We start from the raw sequence: 15,315 nt of genomic DNA, 5'->3' as shown, positions 1-15,315 counted from the left end.
CTTAGTTTTTCAGACAGCCTTTGACAAGTTCCCTCACCAAAGGCTCTTAAGCAAAGTAAGCTGTCATGGGATAAGAGGGAAGGTCCTCTCATGGATGGGTAACTGGTTAAAAGATAGGAAACAAAGGGTAGGAATAAATGGTCAGTTTTCAGAATGGAGAGCGGTAAATAGTGGTGTCCCCTAGTGGGCTGTACTGGGCTCAGTTCTATTCAACATATTCATAAATGATCTGGAAAAGGGTAAACGGTGAGGTGGCAAAATTTGCGGATGATACAAAACTACTGAAGATAGTTAAGTGCAAAGCAGACTGCAAATAGCTACAAAGGGATCTCACAAAACCTGAGTGACAAAGTGGCAGATGAAATTCAGTGTTGATAAATGCAAGGTAATGCGCATTGGAAAACATAATCCCAACTATACATGCAAAATGATGGGGTCTAAATTAGGTGTTACCACTCAAGAGAGAGATCTTGGAGTCATTGTGAATAGTTCTCTGAAAACATCCACTCAGTGTGCAGCGACAGTCAAAAAAGCTAACAGAATATTGGGCATAATTAAGAAGGAAAATATATTGCCTCTATATAAATCCATGGTATGCCCACATCTTGAATATTGTGTGCAGATGTGGTCACCCAACCTCAAAAAATATATATTGGAATTTGAAAAGGTTCAGAAGAGCGCAACAAAAATGATTAGGGGTATTGAACAGCTTCTATATGAGAAGAGATTAATAAGACTAGGACTTTTCAGCTTGGAAAAGTTATGACTAATGGGGGATATGATAGAGGTCTATAACATCATGACTGGTGTGGAGAAAGTAAATGAGGAAGTGTTATTTACTCATAGCACAAGAACTAGGGGGTCACCAAATGAAATTAATAGGCAGCAGGTTTAAAACAAACAAAAGAAGTATTTCTTCACACAACACACAGTCAACCTGTGGAACTCCTTGCCAGAGGATGTTGTGAAGGCCAAGATTATAACAGGGTTCAAAAAAGAACTAGGTAAGTTCATGGACGATAGGTCTATCAGTGGCTATTCTCCAGGATGGGTAGGGATGGTGTCCCTAGCCTCTGTTTGCCAGAAGCTGGGAATGGATGATAGGGGATGGATCGTTCAATAAATACCTTGTTCTGTTCATTCCCTTTGGGGCACTTGGCATTGGCCATTGTCGGAAGACAGAATACTGGGCTTGATGGACCTTTGTATGGCTGTTCTTCTCATATAACAAAAATGTAAAAATTAAGAATCTGAATGAATATAAAACTATATAAAGCTTAAATCAATGTGTATAGATATAGTCTAACCTCCTGGTTAGCAAAAAGAAGCACCAAATTTTCGTGTAAATGTTTTTAGTTGCAAATGTACATATTTTAATGGTTACCAATCAGTGTGAATCAGCCATTCATTAGGAAAATAACTGAAGTACAAATGCAAAACATGATTAAAATCAATTATTTAAATTAAGGTTTCCTGCTTGCTGATTTAAATCATGATTAAAATCAGTGACTTAGGTCAATTCACCCAGATGCTCATAAAACATTAAGGGGCAAGTTTTCAACATCCTCATTCTTAAGGACTGAATTCTGTTCACCTATTGTGAGGTCAGCGGGGAAATCGAACCCAGCAGGCTTGGGCCCTTACGTTGCTAAATCCTCTGGCTGCTTGCCTACCACTTCTGAAAATTAAATGTTCCAGCTGGTCTTACTGGTCTTAAATATTGCTTTAACTTGTAGGTAAATATCCCTCCCTGCTCTGGATATCGGCTTTCAAGGTAGCTTGTGGTGGGGAAACGTAAGCCCCAGTAACAGATGTTCTTCCATATGGCTGTATTGAACAGGATCAAAGATAAGGTGAGGCTGGTCAGAAGGTTCCTGTGGCTCTTCTGAAGTCAGGCAGGCAGGAGGAGCGGGGGGGTTGTCAGGGGAGCCCTGCACTCCTGTCCCGGCACGTGAGAGCTGCTTTACTCTGGCATCTAGGAAAAAAGTTAATTTGTTTTCTCTCTTCTCCCATCTGAGCTCCGTGTGCAGATCCAAGGCCGTGTGAGGAGATGAGCCTGAGGCTCTGTAGGCAGCTGGGCTTCAGATGAGCAAGGAAAGGGTAATGCCCTGGTACTCACTATCCCTCCTATAGCACCTTTCACCCAAGGACCTTGCTAATTAGAATTGAGCCTCACAACTAGCCAAAGGACAGGCACCAGTGCATTAGGAGACAGGACTGGTGGGAGGTGCTCAGACAGTACAAGGACTCTGGAGAACAGAAGGGAGAGTCATTATGTCCATTTCACAGGTGGGAAACCTGAGGCGTAGAAAGGGGAAGGCACTTGTGCAGTCACACACCGAGTCTGTGTCCTAGGAGTCTGACATGCTGACAGACCCCTCCTCTACCCCGGCATGACGCTCTTCCCCAGGCAGTCAGCTGAGCTGCTGAAAGCCTGAGGAGCCATTAGCAATCTCCTGAGGCAGCCAGTCCGCCTGCTGTGGTTTGTGTGTGATGAGATGAGTAAACACTGCGGGCACCAGTTCAGCTTATGAAACATCTGGTGTGAATGTCTCTTAATTGCTCCTGCTTCCTTAGGCAGAACTCTGCATCCGGGTTTACCTAGGAACCTGTTTAATGAACGACGTTCATTGTCACACTAACCCCCGGGTCCCGCCAAGATAAACACGCCACTTTCATAAGGCAGGGAGCGCTGGCCTGGCTGCTCGCTAAGTTCATGCAACCCTCCCCCTCAGGCTTTGGAATGCTGTCAAACTAAACTGGAGTCCACGGTTTAAATTAAACTGTATGTGAAACCGAAGGCTACTTGAAATGTTGCTGGGTTTTTTTACATTAAAGTTTATAAGGCTCAGAAACGCAGGGCTCTGTCCAGCCCTGCCTGGGACCAGCAAAACCCCAGCCCGAGGGGCTTGGATTATTTGGGCAGCAGTAATGTGACAGGCCTGTTGTCCAAACCCACAGGAAAGAGACAGACCCCCTGCCCCAATTGATCTTACAATTGAAGTCCAAGAGGAGAGACCGGCGGATACAACAAACAGAAGCGGGGGAGGCACATGGCAGCAGTGAGACCGTTAGGACCAGTATAAGTGATTCCCGTTGTTTCTGTGTGCTCCTCCAGGAGTTGGCTGGCTGTATCTGCCTGTTTTGTCTTGTCTTGTCTTATGCTGATTGGGGTAGGGACCCTTGTCTTGTTCTGTGAGTGTACAGCGCCGAGCACAAGAGCCCTACGCTACGTAATGTTTTGATCAATGACCTCGAGGAAAACACACAATCTTCGCTGCTAAAGTTTGCAGATGCACGCAACTGGGGAAAGTGGTACACAGTAAAGAAGACAGGTCACTGATACAGAGTGATCTGGGCACAAGCCAACAGTATGTGTTTTTAATAGGGTTAAATGTAAATGTATCCATCTAGGAACAAAGAATGCAGGCCACATGTACATGACTGGGGATTCTATCCCATGGAGCAGGAAGTCTGAAAAAGATTTGGGGGTTGTGGTGGATAATTCGCTGAACATGAGCTCCCAATGCGACGTATTGGCCAAAAGAGCTAATGCCGTCCTGAGATGCATAAACCGGGGAATCTCAAGTAGGAGCAGAGAGGTTCTTTTACCTTTACATCTGGCCCTGGTGTGATCGGTGCTGGAATATGGTGTCCAGTTCTGGTGCCCACATCCTTCTTGAACTGTGGATAAACTGGAGAGGGTTCAGAGAAGCGCCATGCGAACGACTAAAGGATTAGAAAATGTGCCTTATAGTGATAGACCAGTGGTCCCCAACGCAGTGCCCGCGGGCATCTATGTGCGCCCGCATACTGGCCAGCAGACAAGCATCCGCCGAAATGCCGCTGAGAAGCAGCAGCATCAAGAGGCGTCGCCGCTGAAATGCCGCTGATTTTAGGCGGCATTTTGACGGCAAAGCCTCTTGATGACGCTGCTTCTCAGCGGCATTTCGGCGGCGATGCCTGTTGACGTTGCCGCTTCTCGGCAGCATTTCAGCGGCTGCTTGACGTCCTCAGTGGCTCGTCGTCCGGTGCCTGCCAGACGAAAAAGGTTGGGGACCACTGTGATAGACTAAAGGAGCTCAGTCTATTTAGCTTAATGAAGAGACGGTTAAGGGGTGATGTGATCAGTCTGTACGTATCTGCATATTTAATAATGGGCTATTCAGTCTATCAGAGAGAGATATAACATGATCCAATGGCTAGAAGTTGAAGTTAGACAAATTCAGACTGGAAATAAGATGTAAATTCTTAACAGGGAGGGTAATTAACCACTGGAGCAATTTACCGAAGATTGTGGGGGATTCTCCATCACTGACCATTTGTAAATCACGATGGGCTGTTTTTCTCAAAGTTCTGCTCTAGGAATGATTGGGGGAAGTTCCCTGGCCTGTGTCATGCAGGAGGTCAGACTGGGTGAGCACAATGGTCTCTTCTGGCCCTGGACTCTAAATGAAGCTGAATGTATGAAACAATGGGCTCCAGTCCCTGAGTGGGGCTCCGGGTGCTACCAGCTTACAAGGATCACAGTGTATGGGAGACCCCTATACGCATCATCCTGCCCCTGCATTGACAAAGCTCAGTATTCAGCCCACATCTTCTCTGGTAGAGGTATCTGGAGAAGCCTTGGCCCATCTCTCTGGCTCCTGGATAGCACAGCTCAGTTGCGTGGCTTCGGTCGGGGCTTGTGCAGGTTAGGTTGGCGGCATAGTCAGGGCTGGCTCCAGCATTTTTGCCACCCCAAGCAGTGGGAGGGGAGGGGGGAAAAAGCTGTGATCAGCTCTGCCGCTGCTTCATTCTTTAGCGGCAATTCGTGCCGCCCCTTTCCGTTGGCCGCCCCAAGCACCTGCTTGCTGTGCTGGTGCCTGGAGCCGGCCCTGAGTGTAGCCCAAGCAGCATTGTCTGGCTGTGACATGACGGCAGCTGTCTGAGGTTGAAGTTCTCAGTGCAGTCAGGTAGCCAAGCACCCGATGCTTGGTCCGTAAACAGCCTTCTGCTGCAGAGCCCCCGGGGGGAGGGTTGGTGAAACAAGCACAGCCAGAACTTGCAGACTAGCAGGTTCGTATCTAGCAAGGTTCTGGGTTCAGGCTCTCCCTATCGGTGCTGAGCCTGGGGAAGGGGTGGTGGCACCCTTGCAATGCGTCTTCATGATGAAATGCCTGGGGCCAGATTCCCAAAAGCTCAGCATCCCAATGGGGGCAGACATACAGTAAAGCTCAGCTCCCATGTAGTACCCAAATAAGGGCTGATTTTTAAAAAGGGGTCAGTCAACACCCCACCCGCTGGGCTCTTCTGAAAGGCCAGCCCAGACTGTGGATGCTCTGAAAATTCTCGCCCTATCTGAGGCCTCTCCTCCCTGTCGCCAGGGTTGGGGGTGGGGCTTGGAAAGGGACCCACCACTGCCTTCTCACACTGAGCCTTGGCTGCTGGAGGTTAGGTAACACTGTACTAAGCCAGCCTGTGGTCTTAACCCAGACAGACTCGCCAGTCAAATTAATGGGCCTGATCCTGCGCTCTCAACAGGGGTTTATTTTTTAATAGCTATAATTCTGTTGAGTGTAATGAATTTACTCCTGATTCCCATGGGGGCGAGTGGGATCAAGATCAGACCCTCTCTGTGCAGCCCTGTCATACTTCAGCTTTGCTGCCGGTCCTTTAGAAAGCATTGTCTCCTTTCACACCAGTGCTTCCAGGGAAAGGGTGCGGGCACTTTCTCTGCCAGCGCTATCATTGGGACAGCTTGCTCCAGCGAGCCCGTCGAGCTGATATCACTCGACAGTAAGTGGATCCTAATAGGTGGGGCTTGTTTCCGCCAGCCCCTGCCAATGTCAGAGAACCTGCACGCAGTGAGGCAGGCTGTGTCTCGGGGACCTTTGTGGCGGGCTGCTCCAAGCCACATTCATGTGGTGTGGGGCACTTTGCTTTGAGCGTGACGAGCCACCCAGTTAATCCCAGCATGACACATGGCCAGTGGTGCTTTGCCCGTCTAGCACGGCCGTGGTGACTTGCCTCTAACCCCTACGGAGCAAGCAGAGTAAGTTTTCCCAGTGTGGAAGAGGGTGTGTAACACATGGGGCTGGTCACAGCCTGTGACGATGCTGCCTGTTGGAGCCAGCTGAGGTCACTCAATTAGGGTGAACTGCAAACAAAAGGGGGCAGACAAACCCCAGAAGCTGGTGGTTATTCCAATATTTAAATTTACCAAGCCAGCACAAAACAGCTTCTATAGTATCATACAGGTTACTCAGAAGTCTAAACAACGCAGTTCCCTTAAAGTACCCAGCCTCAGGCCTCCATCCAGACACACGTCAGATATGATGATGATTACTGAAAATCTTATCTCATCATATAAAAGAGAGGTTCTTCCAACTCCAAAGGATCAGCCACATACCCAGGTCCAATTATAACTTGGATCTTACCCAAAATATATGCTATAGTCAATTCTTGTTAACTAAACTAAAATGTATTATAAAAGAAAAGAGTGTGTTGGTTAAAAGATCAATATACATACAGACTTGAATTCAATTCTTGAGGTTCAGATACATAGCAGAGGTGAGCTTGTAGTTGCCAAAAGTCCTTTTAGAAATAGTCCATAGATTATCGTCCAATGTCCATATTCAGGGTGGCACCTTTAAGACTAACAGATGTATTGGAGCATAAGCTTTCGTGGGTGAATGCCCACTTCGTCGGTTGCATATTCAGGGTGACTCCACTCAGTGACTGGGGATCTCAATCTTTATGGCCTAGGATTTCCCCCTCTTGAAACCCAAAGCAGATCTGAGATGAAGAAGGATCGTGTCCCAGGGTTCTTATACATTTCCAGCAGCCGTTTGGCCTGAGAAACAATAGGCTTAACTCTCCTTCTCCCAAACATCCTGGCAATTAGCACAGGGTAATTTATCCGTTAACAGTTCAGATACAGGTTATCACAATCTTCAAAGAGACATGTAGACAATAATACTATTTCACTCAGGTATCTTCCTAAATGTTAATATTCCTTTTTTGATCTTTGAATCAAAGCTATAGTAATAGACAAGACTTGTTTGCTTATATCACAAGACCTGAGCAAACATCTATCCTTCTATATCTAACAATATAGACTTGCATTTCAAAGCTCTATTCATTTACATATCTTCCTAACAAGTCTCTAAAGTTCAGCCATGGGTCAGGTCAGTCTGTGAGCTAATTAACTCCTTCTGGCCCTATCATCATTCAGTGAGATATTATATTAAACTCATAAATGTCACACAGCCGAGGGGCCTTGAACGTACGATCATGTCTGTCCATGTGTGATCCTGCAGGCGGCACCCCTGGGGCATGGAGGGGTTCAGTGTGCACATGGCCTGTCTAATGCCCCAGCATGCACTGAAGAGGGAAGGGGGGTGTCAGAAGCAAGGAGAGGAGGGGTGGCCAAGTTAGCCTGTCACTTTGGAGACCTGGGTTCAGATCCCTGCTCCCCTAGAGACTCCAGTGTAACTGGGCATGGCCCTGGGTATGGCTACACTGCAGCGGGGAGCAAGCCCCTGGAGCCGAGCTTGGGGGCCAGCCTGCATCTCTGCCGGCGCAGCTGCTTCCCAGCTGCTGTTTCCAGTGGGCTGGTTCCTCTCTGTGCACCCGAGCAGCCAGGCTTCCTCCCAGCTGCAGTGTAGATGGACCCTCCGGGCCTGAGCTTCCCATCTGCATGCTGGGGCTCACAGCATGGCCCCGCCTCGCAGGACGGCTGTGCTGATGTAACGACTGAGGCACTCAGACCCTGCGGTACTGGGGGCCAGCTAAGTACCATAGACAGACATCAGGCACGTCAATTCTGCTCTTCCCTGGCTTTGCCAGAAGCCCTGTTGGCGGGATCTTGGAGATGGGAGCGTTGTCAGCCTCCGAGTTCTGAATCGTTCCCAAGGACCCCTTTTCTCCCAGGGTCTGTCGGGCGCGCGAGGCTTAGATGGGTTTGAAAATAAAGCTTTAAAGAATCTGGATATAAATTGCTTCTCAACTCTGTGAATCGGTTTCCCCTTCCACAGTTTTGCAATAGCATGACCCCTGCTCTTCTCCAGTAGCCAAAAGAGACTTTGGAGTAGGCAAGCCCTGAACTGCAAATGTTTAAAAAAAAAAAAAAAACAAGCAGTGGGGGCAGACTTCTGCAACCCTTTTTTATACAACATAAAGAAACAACAAACAAACCTCAAATCTCCCCTGCAAGGCTGAACAGAACGGCCAGCTCGAGCAACCTTTCTTCAGCTGCTTACGTGTAGGGAGCATGTTGGTCAGAGGGGCCAAATTCACCTCTTGGCTTTATTGGCACACTGATTGCAGTGAGGGTGCGCAGACGGGCTGGAGGGAGTCCTGCCCGAAGAGGAAGTGGGTGGTAAATGAGCACCTCTACACCGATTTGCCATCCAGTGTGTGCACTAAAGGAGCATCACGTCCCTGTGCCGAGGGCAGAGGGAGGAAAAATAACTCAGAGGAGAGTGTAAGATGCAGGAGGAGAGTGTAGGCAGCTCCACCTGACGTCCTCTGGCTTACACCTGCTGTGTAATTTACACCCACAGTTACATCAACACTGTTAGGCCCAGGCCCTTCTTACTAGAGTCCCATCTTACTACAGTCAGGCTACCAGCAAGGAGCCCCTCCCGGCCATGGAGGAAGGGCCATGTGACCGGAGCAGTCTTGCAGCCCATGCAGCCAGGGCTAGGGGAACGGGAGTATCAACTGACGCCTTTCTGAGAGGGGAAGGCACCAAACTGGGGCTCAGGAGAGCTGGAGTCTATTCCCGGCTCTGCACTGGCCTGCTGGGAGACCTCGGGCGTGGTCCACAAAAGAGCTGGGCTGGCATCTGTGAACCTCAACCGCGGGGTTCCCTGGACATTGGGTCCCTTATGCTTATCCTCCTTCAGCTGCAATTGTTCCCCTGCAGCGTCCTGTGCTCTGTCACTGCTGTGACGCCTCTCTACAGCCTGGGCCTGTAGCTTCCCCGATTTCTGCCCAGGTGAGAGGAACTAGAGGAGTGTGAATATGAGACCTTCTCTGTCCCGACTCAGCCCCTGAAAACACAGGCCTTGTTCAGCACGTGATCCTGCTGGTGGCACGTGCCTGGTCACAGCAGGAACAAAGCAGGCATAGATAATCGGGGATCAGACTTGGGTACAATCAACAATGGTGTAATTAACACATGCCCGTGTCATGGAAGGACAAGGAAGGGGGCCTGACGTTATGGCCCTGGGTAGACCAAAAACATGGATAAACTTAACTGGTGACCATGTGGGCCAGGAACAACTAGCTCTCACGTGGAAAGACTGATAGGAATTCTGTGAAGTATCAGGGGGTAGCCGTGTTAGTCTGTATCTACAAAAACAACAAGGAGTCTGGTGGCACCTTAAAGACTAACAGATTTATTTGGGCATAAGCTTTCGTGAGTAAAAACCTCACTTCACTGAGGTTTTTACTCACGAAAGCTTATGCCCAAATAAATCTGTTAGTCTTTAAGGTGCCACCAGACTCCTTGTTGTTTTTGTAGGAATTCTGTGGGCTCTTCTGTCCAGCGGCTCAGAGAAGTGGTAACAGCTGGAGATGAACATTATTGGGCAGCATTGTTGCAGAGGGTGGGTGTTAGGCTCAGTTCTTCTCTCTTCCCCATGGTAACTCCACAGGCCTCATGATGTAAATGGGAGGAGAGTGGGGCCCATGGTTCCACGTGTGCCCAGGCACTCACCAGCCTGACATCTAAAGAGGCAGGTGGAACCTAGTGGTTTTGCAAAAGCACCTGAGCAGGTTAGGCCCCAACTTCCATGGAAAGTCAACTCTCCTAGGGGCTGTGAAATCCCACTGTGTCTGTCTGCATCTTCAGGCCCCTAGGTTTCCTGGGGAAATCTGTCCCAAGGGCCTGGTGTACACTGGGAATAGCTCCATTGCAGCCACTGGGGCAGGTTAGGAACCGGCCCTGGTCTGCTCACTGACCCCTGCCAGCATGATGGCGATGGAAACACTGATGAAGCTCCTCTTGGCAGGTGGTCCCCAGCTACAGCCAGGTGGGGGTGGGGTGTGAAAGTCCGTCCTCATGTGCGTGTTGGGCCAGATTCTGACGCCGTGATGGTGAGACTCCATCGGCCCGATTCTGATCTCAGCTACACCAGTGTAACTGGAAGTAACTCTAGTAATGTCAGGGCAGCGCGCATGTGTTACACGGTGCGCCTGGAATCAGCCTGGCACAGGGGTGGGTCCAGCAGGAGGAGTCAGGCCCATAGCGTTCCCAGTGCACACGGCCGGTGCTGTGCGGGTCTCGCTCTAGCTCACCTCTGTGCTTTCTCTTCCAGTCTGAATACCACTACGAATACACGGCTTGTGACAGCCTCGGCTCGCGGTGGAGGGTGGCCGTGCCGCACACCCCAGGACTCTGCACGGGCCTGCCAGACCCCATCAAGGGCACAGAATGCTGTAAGCTACTGGCCTGCCCCAGCTGCCCTGTGCTCCCTGTGCAGGCGGTGACTGGGGGAGGCTGCACTTGTCACATCTCATCTGTGCCACTGGCTTCCGAAACATCCCCGCCAGGCTATTAAAGGGTACAGGCCTGCTCTTGCTCCCTGTGAAACTGGGGGGAGCTTTGCCACTCGCTTCCCGAGCAGCAGGCCAGCAAATATTAGGCCTGATTCTCCTCATGTAAATTAGGAGTAACCTCCTGAGGCCCCATTCCCCTCTGACCCCAGTGTAAATCAGGAGTAACTCCAATGCGGTCAGTGTAGCTAAACTGAGGTAGCACCAGTGTGAGCAAGAGCAGATTCAGATCCTGTATATCTGGGGTTTGTTGAGTATTTTTCCATCCAGTGATTATTGTAATAGAGGCTCCAGAGAAAAGACAGTGTTTCATAAGCTACGGAATGGCACAGTTCTCTGAAAGGGACCAACAGAACCTGTCTGCAGATAGCATTCATTAACCAAGACTCAGCTTCTCTTCCATTCCTGGGGGAGACTAGGAAGACAGGACTGCAGCAGGGGAGCCCTTTAAAGTGCGCTTTAAAGTTGCATCTGAAGAAGTGGGTTTTTACCCTTGAAAGCTTATGCCCAAATAAATCTGTTGGTCTTTAAGGTGCCACCGGACTCCTCGTTGTTTTTAAAGTGATCTGCGTATCAGTTCAGTCAGACGTACAGCCCGTAAAATGGGGATAACAAATCACACTATAGCCCCGCGCTGGGAGTCTATGATCCTGGCACTCCAGATGCAATACAAATGCTGGAGATCGTTGGCTAAACCCCGGTCCGTGTCCACCTCTCTCTGAGCTCTCTCTCTGGGGTTCTGTGTTACAGCTTTCTCCTGCAAAGCGGGGCAGTTCCTCGACATGAAGGACCAGTCGTGCAAGCCGTGTGCCGAGGGCAGGTATTCCCTGGGCACTGGCATCCGCTTCGACGAGTGGGACGAGCTGCCCCACGGCTTCGCCAGCATTGCAACCAACCTGGAGAGCGACAGCAGCGTCTCGGAGTCCATGGAGAACTGCACCACGTGAGTTGGTTGTTGCTGCACCCCAGGGCACGGCCGCCTTGAATGGAGCTCCGGGCTGCAGCCAGCATCCTTGGCCTTTTGTGCAGGAGAGCCTGGCTTCCAGGAGTGCTGATCCCCCACCCTCTGGCTGCAGTCAGTGTGAGCTGCAGGCCACCGGCACCTGACAACCAGGCTTATGCCATAATTGGACAAATCAGCGTGGTTCTGCTCTCACTTGCCCAGTCTCACACAGGGCCATCCCTAGCTATTCTGGGGCCCTACGCAGCCCCAGACCTGTGTGGGGGAGGGGGAGGCTGGCCCCAGGCCTCCGCATGTGGGGACGGTGCTGGCTTGGGGGCAGGGGGAACCACTCACCAGCGGCTGGGGTTGGGCCACTGCACTTCCCGCTGCTGGCGAGTGCCAGCCCAGCCCTGCTGCAGTCCTCAGGAGAGTGGGGGCGGGGCTGGGGCTGGGGTGGAGCGGGGCAGGGGCCATGGGGAAGAAGCAGGGAAGGGGCTGGAGCAGCACACAGCTACGCAGGGCACCAAATTTCCTGTTGCCCTACGTAGCTACGTACTTTCCATTGACAGTGACGTTACTCCTGATTTACACCGGGGAATGAGGGGAATCAGGCCCAGTGAGGTTACTTCTGAGTCACACCGGGGTGAGGGAATTTGGCCCCAATAATTGTCACCATAAGTGTGTGATGTAATTATTATTACATCCTATATCTAAATCACTGTGAATGGTTTAGAAGTGGGGTTGAATGCACTGGACTATTCATGGCTCTGATTTGGGTTGGTATTTTATGCCCACCAGATCTTTAGGTGTTAGACATTTTGTGCATCCAGTTATTGCTGAATAGCAGGGAAAAGCAGATCAGTTTTGTACATGAGCAGTAGCACATGAGGGAGTGAACCTGAGCCAAAGGGAACTGGGGATTGACTCAGCGGCTGTGTTTTGAGACTCCAGGGCATGGCATAGTCTGAACCTGACCCTAACGCTGCCCCAGAACAGCAGCGAGACTCCAGTGGCACGATTTGACGGCAGCCCTAGTTGTTAGGGCTCATGTTAGCGTGACGGCGGCAGAGGCAGGCATGCGATAGAGTCAGAGCGTCCAAGTGCCGATGGGGATGGAACGCTCTGCACGTGAGCTGCTTCTCCACGGAAGTCCCTCTGCATGCAGGCTGCCTGCTGCTGTGCTCACTGGGCCCTTGGCACTGGGGGAGACTCTGCCGTCCAGATCCCAAGGGGGCATTTGGGGCTAAAAGGATCGCTTTAATTTTTCTCTTCATCCTCGGTTCCCTGCCTCTTTCTGCCCTGTGTTAGGCCAGGCCCTTCCCTGCAGGTGGGGTAGGTAGCCAGCAGGGCGGCGGTATGAACACCACTCCCGCGAGCCATCTCAGGAGTCTGCTCCAGCCTGAGTCCTGCAGCACTGCCAGGCCCGGCGCCCGCCTTGTTCAGTCTTGCAAGGTTACATGGGGCTCCCAACTGAGTTCTCTGGCCTTTCACAGGGCCAGGTGTTTCAGGCTGTCCTCTGACCCGATTAGCCCTGCCTTCTCAGGGTGCCTCACAGCCTGTTACAGCCCAGGCAGGGCTAACTGAACAGGGCTGGTTGGCCCCAGGCCTACTGGCCCCTAATGGGACAGCCTGCCCTGCCACACTGCTCAGACCCTCCGATCTGGGCTATCCTGGTTGGCGGCTGTGTGCTAGGTAGGTGGAGCCTTGTGCCAGCTGCTTTCTCTCTCTCCCGTCCTTTAGTTGACTGCCCTCGCACGCCTGCCGTACCGGGTGTTGTTCCCATGACATCCCCATAGGATGTGCCGTGGGGCAGAGCTGTGATCCCCTGCCCCTGCGACCCACTGCCGCTGGAACAGCGCTTTGCCCAGAGCAGTGCAGAGACCTCTGCCCTGCTGCCAGGGGCGGGGAGCATCCTCTCCCCGGGACCGAGTGCAGCAGCCAGTGGAGCGGATCCACTAGCTGAGCAGTGGGGTCCAATCTCCCAGCCAAAGCTAGTGGTAGCCACAAGTTCCCCTCCCCACTGGTGCCCTCTGACCAGGTCTTTCCCATGGTGGGGCAGAGTGGAGCAGCCACCATGTCCAACTGGGCAAGGTCAGTACCGCGTGTTCGGTGGAGGGTCTCCTCACTCGCAGCTGATCCAGCCCAGGCCTGTCCAGAGGACCGTGAAGGACCCCATGTCACAGATCACAGGACTCGTGCTCTCTCCAGGCTCTGTACGGTCCCTGGGGGGAACCCACTTCAGTGCGACAGCCCTTCTCGGGGTCCACTCTGTCTCGGGGTTAAGCTGTAGGCCCCTCTGTCTCCTGGAATCATACCTCTCCGAGCCTTAGCATGCCTGTCTCTCGCCATGGGCCCCCTCAGGGAGTCCACTTGCTCTGGACCCCTGGGGCCTCCACACCCAGAGGGAGCAATGCAACTCTGATCTCTAGACCGGAGTGATTCTCAGCCAGTGTAACACAGGAGGGTTTATTGAGCGTCTGAACCCAGCACGGGAAACTCTCCGGGCCTCAGGCCTGGCCTCCCTCAGCACAGCACATCTAGGTCTCTCCAGCCTCCAGGTGGACTCTGGCTGCTCTCTCCTCCCAGCCCAGAAACCCTCTCCTTCCAGCTGGGCATCCAATATCACAGTCCCCCAAGTCCCGCCTCTGTCCTTTGTCTTCCTGGGCCTCCTCTCCTCTCAGCCTCTCCTCTCATCTGTCCTTTGTTCCCCTTTGGCTGGAACCGGCTGGTCAGGTCACCAGGGTCCTCTCTCCGCAACCCATTGTCCTCCCACTAGCCAGAACTGGCTGTGACTCCTGAGCTGGGCCTCCAGGTCACCAGTCGCTGGGGTATCCATTCTCCAGATTGTTCGCTGGCTCTCTGTAACAACAAACTCCCTCTCCCACCACCTTGTTAAACCAGTAACACACAGGGAAACTGAGTCCCACGCCCTCTGCAAGCAAATCAGTGAAAACAACAAGAAAAGCCCCTGCTTCGTCACACCTCACATGTAGCGCTAATGTTTAGCTGGGCTCTGGCACCAAGCAACAGGACCCCTGTCACCCCCCAGCCCTGAGCTGCACCAGCCGAGCTGCACCAGCCAACCTACTCCCACCCTGCATCACATGGCTCTCTGGTCCCCCTGTTCACCCCCATGTGTCTGAAGCACGGATGTGCTGTTCAGGGAGTAGCCAACCCGGAAGCCTGGTCCCTTCTCTAATGAAGTTGCACAAAGGTTCCAACTGCTTCTCCTATAGCACGAGGAGGCATGTCAGGTTTCAGAGTAGCAGCCGTGTTAGTCTGTATCTGCAAAAAGAACAGGAGTACTTGTGGCACCTTAGAGACTAACAAATTTATTAGAGCATAAGCTTTCGTGGGCTACTGTCCACTTCTTCGGATGCATATAGAGTGGAACATATATTGAGGAGATGTGTATATATACATACAGAGAGCATGAACAGATGGGAATTGTCTTACCAACTCTGAGAGGCCAATTAAGTAAGAGAGAAAAATTTTTTGAAGTGATAATCAAGCTAGCACAGTACAGACAGTTTGATAAGAAGTGTGAGAATACTTACAAGGGGAGATAGATTCAATGTTTGTAATGGCTGAGCCATTACAAACATTGAATCTATCTCCCCTTGTAAGTATTCTCACACTTCTTATCAAACTGTCTGTACTGGGCTAGCTTGATTATCACTTCAAAAAATTTTTTGCTCTTACTTAATTGGCCTCTCAGAGTTGGTAAGACAACTCCCACCTGTTTATGCTCTCTGTATGTGTGTATATATATCTCCTCAATATATGTTCCATTCTATATGCATCCGAAGAAGTGGGCTGTAGTCCAC

General features: G+C 51.2%; 1 protein-coding gene across 1 annotated transcript in view; it reads left to right on the top strand.

The window, feature by feature from the left end:
• The window catches only part of ELAPOR1 (endosome-lysosome associated apoptosis and autophagy regulator 1), an 82,136-nt gene that overhangs the window by 23,619 nt on the left and 43,202 nt on the right, over positions 1–15,315 (top strand). Inside the window, exons 2-3 of the mRNA XM_034768834.1 lie at positions 10,308–10,428; positions 11,296–11,488. Of these exons, the coding sequence (XP_034624725.1) occupies positions 10,308–10,428; positions 11,296–11,488 (314 nt within the window). The remainder of the gene's footprint in view (positions 1–10,307; positions 10,429–11,295; positions 11,489–15,315) is intronic.

This window comes from Trachemys scripta, chromosome 4 (assembly GCF_013100865.1).
Source record: "Trachemys scripta elegans isolate TJP31775 chromosome 4, CAS_Tse_1.0, whole genome shotgun sequence".
NCBI lineage: Eukaryota > Metazoa > Chordata > Testudines > Emydidae > Trachemys > Trachemys scripta.
The sequence above is the reverse complement of the archived record's forward strand: the minus strand, read 5'-3'. Positions and strand labels throughout refer to the sequence as shown.